General features: G+C 44.0%; 1 protein-coding gene across 3 annotated transcripts in view; it reads right to left on the reverse strand.

Annotated features, from left to right (window-relative positions):
• Tsc22d2 (TSC22 domain family member 2) overlaps positions 1-5,416 on the reverse strand; it is a 47,022-nt gene extending 41,606 nt beyond the window's left edge. The window contains exon 1 of one of the 3 annotated variants that reach the window (XR_005287359.1): positions 3,155-5,416. Coding sequence is in view for 2 of the 3 variants with exons in the window: in XM_038347270.1 (XP_038203198.1) it covers positions 3,155-5,058 (1,904 nt within the window). In the remaining variant the exon portion in view is untranslated. The remainder of the gene's footprint in view (positions 1-3,154) is intronic. The other 2 variants (XM_038347270.1, XM_038347271.1) reach the window with 2 other exon arrangements.
• Between the last annotated feature and the right edge of the window lie 8,949 nt (positions 5,417-14,365).

Below are 14,365 nucleotides of genomic sequence, written 5' to 3' on the forward strand. Positions count from 1 at the left end.
ACACCACAACAAGAGGACAGTGTTGTTTCTGGTATGTATTTAAATAAATCTTCTTACTTAAACTTCAAGTTTAAAAAGAACATTAATGTCTCGAAAAACAAAAAAAAGAACATTAGGTATATGTGAAATTCATTAAATATATGAACACATTTGTGTTTATAGCACATACCAAAACACACCAGTTAGCGATACTAGTCATTAGCAAACTATTCAAATTAAACAAATCAGAGATATATGCCACTAAGGAATCCTTACAATAACTAGGGTTTCAACTGTCAGTTAGACAGTTAGTTGACAGTTCACAATTATAGCCATTCATGAGTTCCTGGAATGCTACCTTCAGAGTTCACACTGGTCAGTTATTTATGGAAAACAATCTGTACTGTGCTCCATTTAGGGCCAGTAACAGCTTACATTCTCCTCTCATTTACAGTAAAGGAGTCTGTTAAATGTATACAGTTTAAACAAATTTTGTAATGTTCACTGTAAAAGTGGCTACACAATTTTTTATCAACCATCATTACAACCACCAGTTTATACAAATTTAACCTGAGAAGTCTTAATGTGTAATAATAATTTCCTAATCAAAATGGCTGGAAAAAAAAATCTCACAATTTGATATTTAATAATGTAGGGTCAGCAGGCAAGATAACTGAGAAACCTTTGCATCAGCCCCTTTAAAGGTGTTGTAGTAGTTGTTTAATATAAATGATCTCAAAATTGATTCAATATAGGAAGGCCCTTATATGGAACCAAAACCACGAAAGAGCTTCAAATATATGAACCTAAATAACCCACCTTGTTAACCTCCCATTTCCCTTCTTTTGTTTAAAAAGAGAAGAACAAAGACCTGTTTACTAAATTTGGAATTTAAACAAAAAAAAATGAATATTTACAAGTATTTCCTTAGGATCTAAATGTATTAACCTACTTACGAAGTTTAAGACATACTTCCTCGTGATCTCACCAATTTATATGATATTTGAAGGATTATAAATAATACTGCAAGATTTTGAGAAAGTAACCTCAAATTATACTAAAAGTAGTATTTCTAGTTAGGACTGTTCCTTAAAAGGTATTCATCTGGTTAATTTAAATGTGTGCCTCGAAAACCGCTATTCTCAAGTGCAAAACTTCTAAATGCTCTCTTTTACACAGACTTTCTTTAAAAACAAAACAAAACAATACAAAAATCCAAAACCCCTATTTCTAATTAATGGATTCATGCCTTCACCAGGTGTGTTGGTTCATGACAAAACATCAAATGTGTAAGATTACATCTTGGAAAGAAGAATATTAAAAATCAATGGTAAAACTGATAATATGCAATGCAGAATTTAAGGTTGGGGTAAAGGAGAAGGTAGCACATTCAAAATGGGACCACACAAACCCTTGAAAAGGATCAACTGATGCAGTAGCTAAGAACAATGATGTAGCAACATCTGCAGTTAAAACATTCATTATATTTGGAATTATGATTTCTGAGATTACTTTAACTACAGTAAGGTAAAATATATGCACCTGTAGCATGTATTCAAAAGGAATGTTTCAGAGTTTCCATCTGTCAACAGATTTCTACTTCAATACATTATTTATTATCCTTTTAATTTCTGAAATATGTTATAAACTGCAAAGTGTGTGAAGAGGAAAGATGAATTCTTCATTCAATAGGTTTTATGTGTGAAATAGGAGGTTGGGGAAAAGTCACTTATTGAAGAGGTACAGATCAGAAAGGGAAAGTAAAAGGTAATTTATCAACTTTGAAAATATAGGTTCCTGATAGTCATAAAAGATAAGGTACCATCAAACTTGAAAGGGAGACTCCACCTGCCCTCCCAGTGAAAACAGGAGCAACTAGAACACTGAAGGATTATTTTTCAGTTGCTTCGAAAATCAGATTTGTTTCGTTTTGTTTTTTTAAACTTGGTAATCCCACCTATATTAAAATTTTCAATGACTAGCTAGTTCACTTATGAACACTGAGTTCTCAAGTGCAAAGACTTCCTACAACTTGGCTACAAAATTCATGAACTTTGAATTACAAAAACAGAGATGAATGAATTCCAGTAAGCATTTTTAAACCAGCAGAAGAATATATAGAGTAAAACAGGGATAAGGAGAAGTAAAAAGCTAAGAATGTGAGGGATTAAAGTATAGAAAAGCATTACTATTTCATGGTAGTCTTCTACATACCAATGATTCTACAAACTCATAATATGTTTTGATTCTTTTAGCAATTGAATTAACCTCTCTCAAAAACCTTTAAGTGTAAGAAGATGCCCCACTCTTTCTCTGTAATTTCTAATGTAGTGCTAAAATGTTGCAATTAAGGTTTTAACAAGGTTGGAATTATATAATGTCAAAGGTCTACATGACAGCTCCTAAAAAAAAGACTAAAATTCCTCATTAGGCCATAACCAAACATAAGCTGCTATAGAACAGTGTAGTAATACACTGGCTTTCATCTAAAATATTAAAAAGGCACTCCTTATACTCTAGGTAGAGGGCGTTGGTTAAGGACATACCTTTCAAAAACTAGTTTCTACTACTGTTTAAGCACTTTGCACCTCCCTTCCCTATCTTAAAGACTTCTGCTTAAACAAAAGAAGTGTCTCTGAGAAGCTACTGGGAATCCTCAAGACTCCCTTTTGTTAAAAGTTTGTCTGGCTTAGATTGTCAAAGACAGATTCCACCTCGTTTTACCACTCTCTCTCTCTCCAGTCTTCCCAAACTCCCTGATGGGAGAGTGTGTCTATTCCCTACTCTCTGCCCCAACTAGAAGGCCTTCTGGTTTTCAGTCTCAATTTCCAAACTAACTTTGGCCAAACTCTGCCATAAGCACTCAAAAGTACCTAACACCTTAGGAAGGGACACCATTACTGATGGGAGGGGCACACCAGCTCTCATTTTTAAACTGTTAAGCTGAAATACAAAGACACTGAATTACTACCTAAGTTTTAAAAACAACAAATAAAACAAAAACCTTGACCACGTCTCCTTACACCTCGAGTTCAAAACTTCATATTGATTTTACTAAAGTAAATTTTGAAAAGAAAAATAAAGGCCTCAAGTGAAAAAAAAAAAAATCTCCCCAAGCTGTATCCTATTTGGATCAAGCAATCTTAGCAGATATTTAACATAAAAATTCCCATACCTGTCTTCATCACCATCAACAGGAATTGCTATGTTGAATACAGAGCTGGCCAGACTATTCATAGGTGTTAACTGAAGGGGGTTTGCCAGGGCATCTGCAACTGGAGGCTTCACAACAGGCTTATTTTCAGCAATGAGAGAAAGTGGTGGTTGAGGTAGGGGTTCTGATTTTCTTCTAGTATCGTCAACTTGCCCGACTAAAGGCTGGGTCTGAGTCTGAAACTGGCTTAGGTCAGACTGTGGTAGGCTCGTTGGTGCACTGTGTGTGCCTTGCGCTAAGGGCGGCCCAACTTGTTGGATGACGCTGCTGCTCCGGCTGACTGGCGTATGGCTGCTCAGCGGCTGAGACTGGCCCAGAGGCGCGGGTACATTTGGCATAGTAACAGAAGTGGTGGGCACACTAGGCACGCTTGGAGCGGGTACCGCGGCAGGCACGTTTGGAACTCCGGGCACCACGGTGTGAGGACCACCAGGCACGGCTGACAGCTGACCACTGCCCCCCATCAGCGGGGGAGGCTGCACGGACTGGGGCTGCCCAGAGCCTGGCTGCACCACGCCTCCCATAGCAGCTGGTGCCACTCCCGCCGGCTGACAAGGAGCGGCCTGGACGCCAGGAACCGGACCTGGAGCTTCAGTGGGCTGGGAAGGGGCGCCCATCATCTGCGCACCCAAGGAGGAGACGCTCTGGCCAGGGCCCAAAGGAAAGCTGGCCGCCGAAGCCGAGGTCGCGCCAGCGCTTGAGGACAAGGGCTGCGCAGGGCTGGGCGGCTGCAGGGCCACGTGCGGCTGCAGGTATTCGCTCTGGCCGGAGGGCTGCACGGGCACCAAATGCCCGGGTGCTAGCTGAGGCTGGGGATACGCGAACTGCTGGGGATGCTGCGGCAGTGAGGAGCCCACCGCCGGGCCCGGCTGGGCGGCCAGGCCCACTGGCGGCGCCAGGTTTACATTCGTCGGTGGCAGAGCTTGGCCAACAGGCCCCGGGAGGGCGCCGCCGGCCACGGCTCCCTGGAGCTGGGTTGGCAGAGCTCCTGCCGGCATGGGCTGCGGCCCGGTCGCCGCTCCCGGGAACGGCGGCAGCGGCGCCGAACTTGGAGCCACAGCCCCACCTACGGGCGGCGGAGGCTGCGGCTGCCCAGCGCTGAAACTCTGCGGCTGGGCGAGAGTGGGCTGGCTCATTTTCTCCGACGGGGGTAGCTGTGACACAGCAGTCAAGGAGCTGTCAGTTCCCGAGTCCAGCCCGTGCGCCCCCTGCATGGAGGCCACCACCACCACCACCGACCCTCCGGTGGCGCCCAGCCCGCTGTCCCGCTCGGCAGTCTGCTCCAAAGTATTGCTGTGGCGGATGCAATCCCCGGAGCGGGTACTATCCGAATCCCTCTCGTAGTATTCCATACACGTCCATCGGCCGCGCCGGTACGGCTCTCCGCTCCCGTGGTCCAGCTTGATCACGCGGAAACGGGAACTACAAGTGGCGGGGGGCTGAGATGGAGTGGCACTACCCGGGCCCGGGGTGGACACCGGAGTGGTGGCCGTCGCCAGGGTCTGGGCGAGCGCCCCCGCCACGCTCCGGGCCGACACGCCGCCGCCTCCGCCTCCGTTGGCGGGCGCAGCTGAGGCGGCGGCCAGATGCCCATCCAGGATGAGGTTCGGGGACACGGTCCCGGGAGTTTCCGCATCCCCGACATTGTTGAGCGTCTCTTCCGAGGAACTGCGCTCGCACACCTCCTCGGGGCCGTAATCGGTGGCCCGAGAGACGTCGAAGATCTCCGAGGACACGTCCTCGGTGCGCGACTCGTCCGGGTCGTCCAGGCTCTCGGTGTCCTCGGTGATGCTGGTGGCCACCTGCGCCGTGGTGACACTGGTGATCTGGAAGCAGCTCTTCTTCTTGGCCGGCATCTTGGACATGGTGGAGAAGGCTGGGAGGACAGAAGCTCCTCTGGGATCCCACCGGAAACCGGGTAGGGCCGAGCACGGGGCCCCCAAAGACAAAGTCCGAGTTCGCGCCTGGGTCTACGGCCCGCGCCGCAAGTCACGGGCTGCTCTGGGCGCCGGCCTCTCGGCGCCACATCCTCCTCCTTCCGTCTCACCTCGCCGCGGCAGCGGCGCCTCGCTTCAAGCCGGCAGGGGACCGCTCGAGCGTGCTTCAGGGGCGGGCCGGCTGCTCGCCAGGCTCAGTCGCCGCGGTCAGTCCAGCCCGGTGCTTGGCGCGGTCAGCAGGCCCGGCTGGGGGTGGAGCGCAGGGCGCAGGAGGCGGCGGCGGCGGCGGCGGTGGTGGCGGCGGCGGCGTGAGGGGCGGTTCTGCCCCGCTCGGGCTCCCTCCGGCCGGGGCCCGCGGCTGCTCCCGCGCGGTGACGCGGACGCAAATGAAGAAGGCGGCGGAGCGGCGAGGCCGGGAGCGGCGCTTCCCGACGGGGGCTGGAGGTCCCGCGGTGGGAGGGCAGCCCTCCGTCCCCGGCTCTAGCCAGAGCGCAGCTCGGGGGCCATGTCGGCGGTGGCGGCGGAAGCCCGCTCGGGGGCGGGGAGGACCGGCAGTCTGGTCTCCCTCCGGGAGCCACCCGCGGCGGCGGGGCCCGGCCTCCTCGCGCCTCAGGCGTGTGAGGGGCGGCGGCGGTGGCTGAGGGAACGGCAGGCGGGCAGGCGGGCGGGCGGAGGCGCTCGGCGGCGTGAGGAGGAGGAGACCGGTGGCGGCGTCTTCCGCTTCGCCTCGGCGCGGCCGGCTTCGTCAAGCCCGGAGAAAAAACTGAAATTCAAACTGCTGAAGCAGCGGCTGCAGCTCCCTCCCCTCGGCCAAGATGGGGCTGAAATGGCCGCGCCAGGGATGCTGGGAGGAGCAGCAGCAGCCCCGCAGCCGCCGCCGCCGCAGACTAAAATGCCGCCGCTGCCGCAGCCACCGCCAGCGCCGCAGCCGCCGCCGTTCCGTGACGCGCCGGCGTCGTGACGTCACCACCCGCCCCGCCCCCTCCGGTTTCCTGCAGTTTCTCGTGGAGGCTGGAAGGGGGTTCGTGGGCGGGGCTACGGGCTAGAGAAAAAGGGGGAGCGGGTTCTTTATTTAAAATTTTTCAAATTTAAATTTCACGCCGCAGGTTCAGGAGGAGTTGAGAGGCCGAAGGACGGTTTCAGATTGCGAGCCTGGAGAATTGCACGGTTCAGTGCCGGTGCGCGGAGATCCTGGATGACTGCAGGTCATGTGCCGCGTCTAACGTTTAGCATAGTCTAAATGGAACCAGGGCGCTAGGGGAGAAAACTAGGGCGATCCAGCGGCAGAAGAGGTGTATGACTGGAGAAAACGCGTCACGTTAAAAAGCCTTGAAAATATATGTTGGCCACCGTAGTCAGAAAAGTGAAATTTGAGCGAAGCCAGGGTGACTAACGCAGGACAGCCCGCCAGATTGAGTTAGAAAGGCGATCTTTCAGACGGAAATTCTGTCTTCAGCAACAGCAGCGGGCATGGTTACTTGCTCAGAGTAAAGTCGGTTTTAGAAGAGGTTAGGAATTAATAAAGTATTCCAAATTTTCCTGAATTTGCTCTGGTTCAAGACTGGAAGAGTTCCTTTGAACTTTTGAGACATTGAATATAAAGTCAACTTATGGGTTCCAAAGATGCACTGGGCTCTTATTGGAGCCTTATTGATTGTTCTTAGAGCCATGCTGTTACTTGGTTTGCTTTGGACCATGCACAATGAATGAGTGAATACCCCTTCCTGTACTAAGTCAGACAGCGGCTCTGAAAGTGGAGTGGGATTAACCATCTTGTAGATTTGCTTTACAACCAAAAATCATGAGGCCATTCCTTTTTTTAAAATTTGTATTTATTTACTTATTTTTTGAGACCCGTGTAGTCCCAGCTCCCTTCCTTAACCAAAGTGGCCTTGAACTTGTTCTCTTGAACCAAAGAGGCCTTGAAGCAGAGCTTCCTGCCTCTGCCTCTGCTTCCCAAGTGCAGAACATGCGCCACCTCTTTGGGAGGGCAAGGACGTTATTTTTAAACACTGGGCACTCTTAAACTCTGAAAGATGAAAGACAACGCTCATTTAGCAACAGTCTGAGGAGTTTTGCTGGAAATCAAGATGCCGGAATTATGGCGGCTTTTAGAGATCAGATCAGGTGACATTAGTTTACTCAGTTATCTCATCCTGAAAGGACAGATAGTACTCTCTTGTCCAAAAATGGGTCGAGAATTAACATTTGCACAGATAAATCTTTTCAGCTCAGTAGAAACCCAAGTGACAGAGGTCAGTATATGAGCCTCTTAAATACATCCCTGTTTCTTGAGGGGGCAGGAGAGTAAAGAAACAGTATTACTTTATGCTGGTGTTGTGGCAAAGATAGCCAAAGGAATGTTTCCTTTATAAATCTATAATTTCAGTAATTTTTCAAGGCAGTTTCTATCAATAAGGTAGAAATATTGGCTCGTTAAATCCAATGTGAATTTATAATAGCTTATTTTAATTTTGATGTTAAATTTGGTTATCAGTTGGGTATTATTGACCATGCTTTTTGGAAAAACAAAAAGCCTATGCCTAATCATGGCATTGCCTTATTTTATTATATAAACCTGTCATTATTATCATATCTTCAGCCACACATTTAAAGAGGAAAAGTAATTAGTAAGTATTCCTTCCTAAAGAGCATTTTACTATAAAAGTAAAGATAAAACTAATATGAAGAAATGAGACCATTTCTGGTACAAAGAGAGTAGAAGATGTTCTTAAAAATTTAGAATTCTTTCTTTCATTTATTTTTATTTATTTATTTATTTATTTTTGAGACAGGGTTTCTCTGTAGTTTTGGGGCCTGTCCTGGAACTATTGTAGACCAAGCTGGCCTTGAACTCTGTCTTTTAATAAACAAAGCAGTCCGTAGGAAGAGAGAGAGACAGAGAGACACACAGAGAGAATTTATTACTTCAAACTGTTAGGAAGAAATGAAAAAAATTATAGTTGTTGGAAGGAATTTTGAAATCACTGAACAGATGCCCAAGCTATAAAAAAGTATGTAATTCATAGTTGCTCCACAAAGAATTAAAAGTCTACAAGTAACCAAAACAAACAAACAAACAAACAAACCACAGCATGCAGTGTAGGTAGCATGTGCATGCCAGTGCTTTTGCTAGGGTGTAGAAAGTTGTTAATAAATAACATGGCAGCCCTAGCTCATTGGAATTGGAGAGGTCCCTGGAGAGCCAGACTTAAAGGCTTTAATGCAACTATCCTGGCGCTGTGCCCGTACCCACAAACTATGCAGTGGAGGTTGTGGGAGTCCTTGATTACTGCTCTCTTAGCCCCCAGCTTGACCATTTACCTTACTTCTTCCTTCCCCCAAAGATTCCAATTTCCAGCTGTGTATTGGAAGTACATTTAGAAAGAATACTAAAAGGGAAAACAGCAGTAAACACGGATGCCCCCTTTCTCTGATGAAAATACAGTTTCAACGTGCCTTCCCTTATTTGCAAACAGCTCTCTTCTGCCAGGCCATTGCCTTACAGATTGGCGTGATGGCAAATCATTTCATAACTGTCAGATTGGTAGAGGGTGAGCAACAGGCTCTCGTTCTCAAGAAAACCTGACATCTTCATCCCCCAGTGAATAATGACACAGAAAAAGTATAATACTGTCAGTAGACATTAAGCAACTGTCTAGATAGGGAAAATAACTGTTTAGTAGTGACCCCTAAACCAGGGACATCCGTTGTGCACTGGATAGCCTACACTCCAGCCATCAAGTTATTCTCTGATAAAGAAAAAGCTTACGTTTGTTTTCTATGTTTTTAACCACAAAATTAATAGAAAAACACAAAATGAAGGAATGTTTTCCAGCTTTTTTTTTTTTTTTTTTTTTAAAAAGAATCCATCACAGAATAAAGAGTTGTCTCAGCAAGCGTCATTGGTTTATTGCTGTGGTTTTCCTGGTGCTGCTGCATTTCTGAATGAAGCAGTCTTACATTAATAAGTGTGATCAGAGTGAGACCATTACAGGATGTTACCCAAAATGGAGGGAAAAATACAGCGAAGAGGAAGAGCTAAGGCGAATGGAAACCCTTGGCTCATTTCGTAAAGGAAAACTCAACCGTACTGAGGTATACAAATTCTTACTTAAAGTAGCTGTTAGACATACCTAGGATTTGATACACTGCGAAATAATAATGATCTCTATTCATTTCGTCATGGTGAAAAGCTCCTCGAAAAACTCCAAATGCCTTTGAAGCTAAGGTAAAAGGTAGCAGTCCGCGATTGGATCTGATGAATGTAATGCTCTCATCATAGCTTGCTTTATTTCATTACTCAATTTAACATGTGATCTCCGTGAACGAGAATGTTCATTCTGTGGCTCTACCATTTAGCTTCAATGCTCCAGTGCAGCAGCAGCATGAGGAGGAGCTCTTAATGACTGTATTACTTTATTCTTCCATGTTATATGTGGCCACTGCCAACAATATCAATAACAGCCACGCTACCCGAGCAGAGAGACCAGGAATAAGTTCAGTTTTGCTGTGAAATTACTTTATAATTTCTGATAAATCTCTTAATCATTTGGTTTCTCTATTCCAAGGACGAATAGCCTAGGAGCAAAGAGTCACACTACAGAAAACAGTAAAAGAATGTATAGAAATGACAGCACCACCTCAGGGTGTTACTGATAGTAACATTTTCAATCAACATAATAATAATAATAATAATAATAATAATAATAATAATAATAATAATAATAAGTGATGAAGAGCACTGGCTGTTCTTCCCGAGGACCCAGGCTCCATTCCCAGCACTCACAACTTTCTGTAATTCCAGTTCCAGGGGATCCGACACCCCCTTCTGGCCTCCACGGGCACTGCATGCTCATGATGCAGACATGTACATACATTCATACACATCAAAAAAGAAAGAGAAAGAAAGTAGTTACTAGATATGCTGATTTTTCAAAGAAGCTACATTCTGTCATAGATGAGATTAACTTACTTGCTGACATTTAATAGCTATTATTTTATAAATTAAATAATTGTGTATTGTATCTTATGTACATGAATTAGGTATATATATATATATACCTAATTATATATATGCACATATATATATGATTATTGCTTACAATAATAATTTTAAGGTTTAGCTTTAACAATAATCAAACCGCTAGTTTCTAGGCTTCTGGCTTATTTCCTGGGTTACTGTTGTCAGCTTACAGTGCTTTTTAAAAAATATGTTTGAGTGTAGACTCTTGTATAAATTGGACTTTAACATAAAAGATGGTCCAGCTGTTGTTCTTATACCTTTTATGCAGTGTTTTTATGCAGCACTGAGATGGAGTGCAAACCGCGCACATGCTGGACAAGCAGCCTACCCTGACGACGGGCCTCCAGTCCCCGATGTTATTCTTTTTTTTTTTTAATTTTTATTTTTTGGTTTTTCGAGACAGGGTTTCTTTGCAGCTTTAGAGCCTGTCCTGGAACTAGTTCTTGTAGACCAGGCTGGTCTCAAACTCACAGAGATCTGCCTCCCGAGTGCTGGGATTAAAGGCATGTGCCACCACCACCCGGCTCCCGATATTATTCTTGAGTGATACTCTGGGGGACGTTCTAACTTGTACCGCTTGTAGTAGCTAGAAGCCAGAGGCTGAGAGGCACAGGGCGGACCTTGAGTGCCTTGTATTCCCTCTTATGTTTTAATTACAGAAGAACTAGATCTCTAGCCACTGGAAACAAAGGCATTTTTAGCATTTGACATTACAGTGCTTAAAAATCCCTCTTTGAAAATATTCCTATTGCTTAAAACTCATGATCCATGATCACATAAAAATTTGATTGTTACTTAAAATGGCCATAGAATAGGCTTCTTGATGGCAAATTAATATCCACTCCCTTAACTGCTTCTAACTTGAGGTCTTTAGAAGAGAAAGAAGTTACAAAATGGAAGATATCGGAGGCAAATACAAAGTCAAGGTGGATGTTATCAAGATCAGCCCAATTTGGGCCATTAAATCGCTGGATATAAAAATAAATGTATTTTCTTCTTCAAGTGACTGGAATTTCTTTACCATTCACCCCATCTTCTAGATTTCACGACTGACCTTTCTCCTTTGGATCAGGCACATTCACTCAACAACTGATCTAAATCTAGATTTTTTTTTTTGGTTTTTTTCGAGACAGGGTTTCTCTGCAGCTTTAGAGCCTGTCCTGGAACTAGCTCTTGTAGACCAGGCTGGTCTCGAACTCACAGAGATCCGCCTGCCTCTGCCTCCCGAGTGCTGGGATTAAAGGCGTGCGCCACCACCGCCTGGCTCTAAATCTAGATTTTAACCGATAAACATAAAATGTTTTAATTGGGACTTCATCAGTATGATGGTTCTACATTCTATGATTGCTAAGATTGTCAACTTGACAGAATCCAGATTCTTCTGAGGACAAACTCCTGCATGTGTCTGAGAAGGCATTGCTGGATTGGATTGGTTGAGGCAGGAAACCCTGCACAGAATATGAATGGTACCTCTTCCATGGGCTGGGGTTCCAGACTGAATGAAAGGAGATGGGAGCCGAGCCTAATCATAAACCCCACTCTGGTTCCTGACGGCAGATGCAGCTTCCATCCCCAGACTGATGGACTAGACCTTCATACTCGGTCAAAATGAAGCCTTTCTCCCCTTAAGCTGCTTTTTGTCAGACATCACTCATAGCAATTGAAGCACGATTAAGAAAAACTTACAGACAGATGTTGGGGTTCAACCTGAAGACCAGAAAAGCAAAGCAGGCAGTCACTGGCTTTTGCCTTGACTTCAGGCCAAAATGGCCATCCTGCCTCCAGGAATCTCTGAGTGATACTGTGGTTGTTCCCTCCCATTTTGTAATCCTCTCTAGGGCTGGGAGTAAAGGCCCTGCACCACTGGGATTAAAGGTATGCATTGCCAGGTTTCTATGGCAAACTAGTGTGGCTACTAGGATTAAAGGTGTGTGTTACCATTACCTGGTCTGTAAGGCTGACCAGTGGGGCTGTTTTACTCTCAGATCTTCAGGCAAGTTTTGTTTGTTTGTTTATTTATTCATTCATTTATTCATTTATTTATTTATTTATTTTGTTTTGTTTTTTCAAGACAGGGTTTCCCTGTAGTTTCTAGAGTCTGTCCTGGAACTAGCTCTTGTAGACCAGGCTGGCCTCGAACTCAGAGATCCACCTGCCTCTGCCTCCCAGTGCTGCGATTAAAGGCGTGCACCACCACCACCTGGCAAGTTTTGTTTATTAAAATACAATTGAAATGTTACTACAAGCAATAAGAAAGTTAACACACTATAAGGAAAAAAGTCAACCCCTCCAAGAAAATGTATATTTTCAAGAAAGGTAAATTATCTGGTGATTATTTGTTTATATTATTAAAGTATTTATCACTGAATTTTTAAATCTTAGCTAACTACTATGCTCAAGATAATTTTAAGTATTAGTATTTCTCTTGTTTTGTAACCCTGGCTGATATCATGCTAGAATAACATTGGTAAAAGGCCCTATTTTGAATTCACAGATTAATGAATATCTAAGTTTTATTTAAAAATTTATGGACTCCTTAGGCTTTCTTTCTTCATCAGTTTGGTTTGGCTGTTTTCATTCGCGTTCTCATTAGGGTTTGAATTTAGTGCTGGCCTTGATCAGCAGCAGGAGTAAAATATCTTGCTGTGTGATACTAACTTTACGTTCCATCCCGAAACATTTGCAGTCCCAGAGGCAAGGAACTTATGGTTGCTACTTGAGAAGTAGGACCATCATATAAATGAAACCAAATTTGAAAACATTTTTCCTTGGTGCTAGCGTAGTTTCAGTATAATGAGGATTCAGCATCATCACTAATGACCAAAGATGAATCATTGTTAAAAACACATTTTTGGCATAAAACACCAAATGTTTCTAGTTGGTTGATAATTTTCATAGCAACCATGAAATTTGGCATGCCCTAAACACTTTTCATTAGATACAGAACCCATTGAAGCTGCTCATTATGTTCTGAGGTTGTCATGAGAATCAGGGAGGATGATACACGAGTTCCACTGCACTGTAGTGCTACAGAGATACCTGTAGCACCATTTAAAACATACCACAGAATTCCTCTATTTTCCTCTGCCAAATAGGAAATGGAGTAGATGCATCAGGAGAGGTTCAGAAGCATTGAATCAACCTCTAAGTTAAGAGATTGATCATAACTGTAGACTATTTATGAACTAATTTATTTATGCTTTGGAATGGCAGTGAAGAAGTAACTTGTGTAGGCTACTTTGATAGGAATTAATAGTAAGAATTCATAGTAGGGGAGCTTCCTGAATTATGAATTCTTTAAAAGAGATACTATAATTACAAAGTTTTTAAAAAAGTATTTAGTAAAACTTATCGCAAGAAACACAACTGTATGACAAGGTTGATATATATCTTAGCTAAGACGTGTGTTATTCTGTACAAAGGGAAAAATGTTGCCTCCTTAGAGCAAGATAGTAGATTCTTATTTAAAATTGTTTTTTGAAAACTTCATACACAACTGCTGTATCCACATCATTCCTGCTTTAACAGTAAGCTAACTATTAGTATCCATAAAATTATATGGGACTGCATTCCTAAGAAGTTCTGTACATTTCTCAGTTATTCACCGTGTTTTATTATTTTTGAACAGAAAGCTGAAGAAAAACACTATCAAAATGCAGTGTGAAAACACATCACAAATGTGTTCATATCTCTTCTCATAGTTTACATACATGTAACATTTCATGGTTGCCAAACAATGTATCTCATCTTTTGGCCCTTACATTTTTTTTTGTCTGTGTGACCTGCAATTCATGTTTGGTCACGTACATCTAATAGATTTCCCACTTTTGACATCTATACGAATGCTTCAGAATTAATATTAGAGTATCTCTATGTTATATCGGGTGTAAAGCTAACCATGCAGGAGCTGGGCAGGATGAAAAGCAGGCCTGCCCACAGCTCTCACTACAGAATGGCGCCCACATGGATAATTGAATCCACAGAAAGCCTGAGAAAGCTTGGGAAAGAAAGTAAAGCATGGCTTCTTGGTGGCAGCAATTTCTCGGGTCTGCTCTGCTTGCTAGAGGCAAACACTCTCATCTAAGAGAGGCTTCCTGACTCAGCTTTAGCTGCAAAACCCTGCAGCTCTTTTAAGAGGTCCTGCCATGAAACACATAGTGTTGATGAAAAGCCAACCGCATGCTTTTCGGTTTTCAGCTGCAGCAGGAA

Source organism: Arvicola amphibius, chromosome 11 (assembly GCF_903992535.2).
Source record: "Arvicola amphibius chromosome 11, mArvAmp1.2, whole genome shotgun sequence".
Lineage (NCBI taxonomy): Eukaryota > Metazoa > Chordata > Mammalia > Rodentia > Cricetidae > Arvicola > Arvicola amphibius.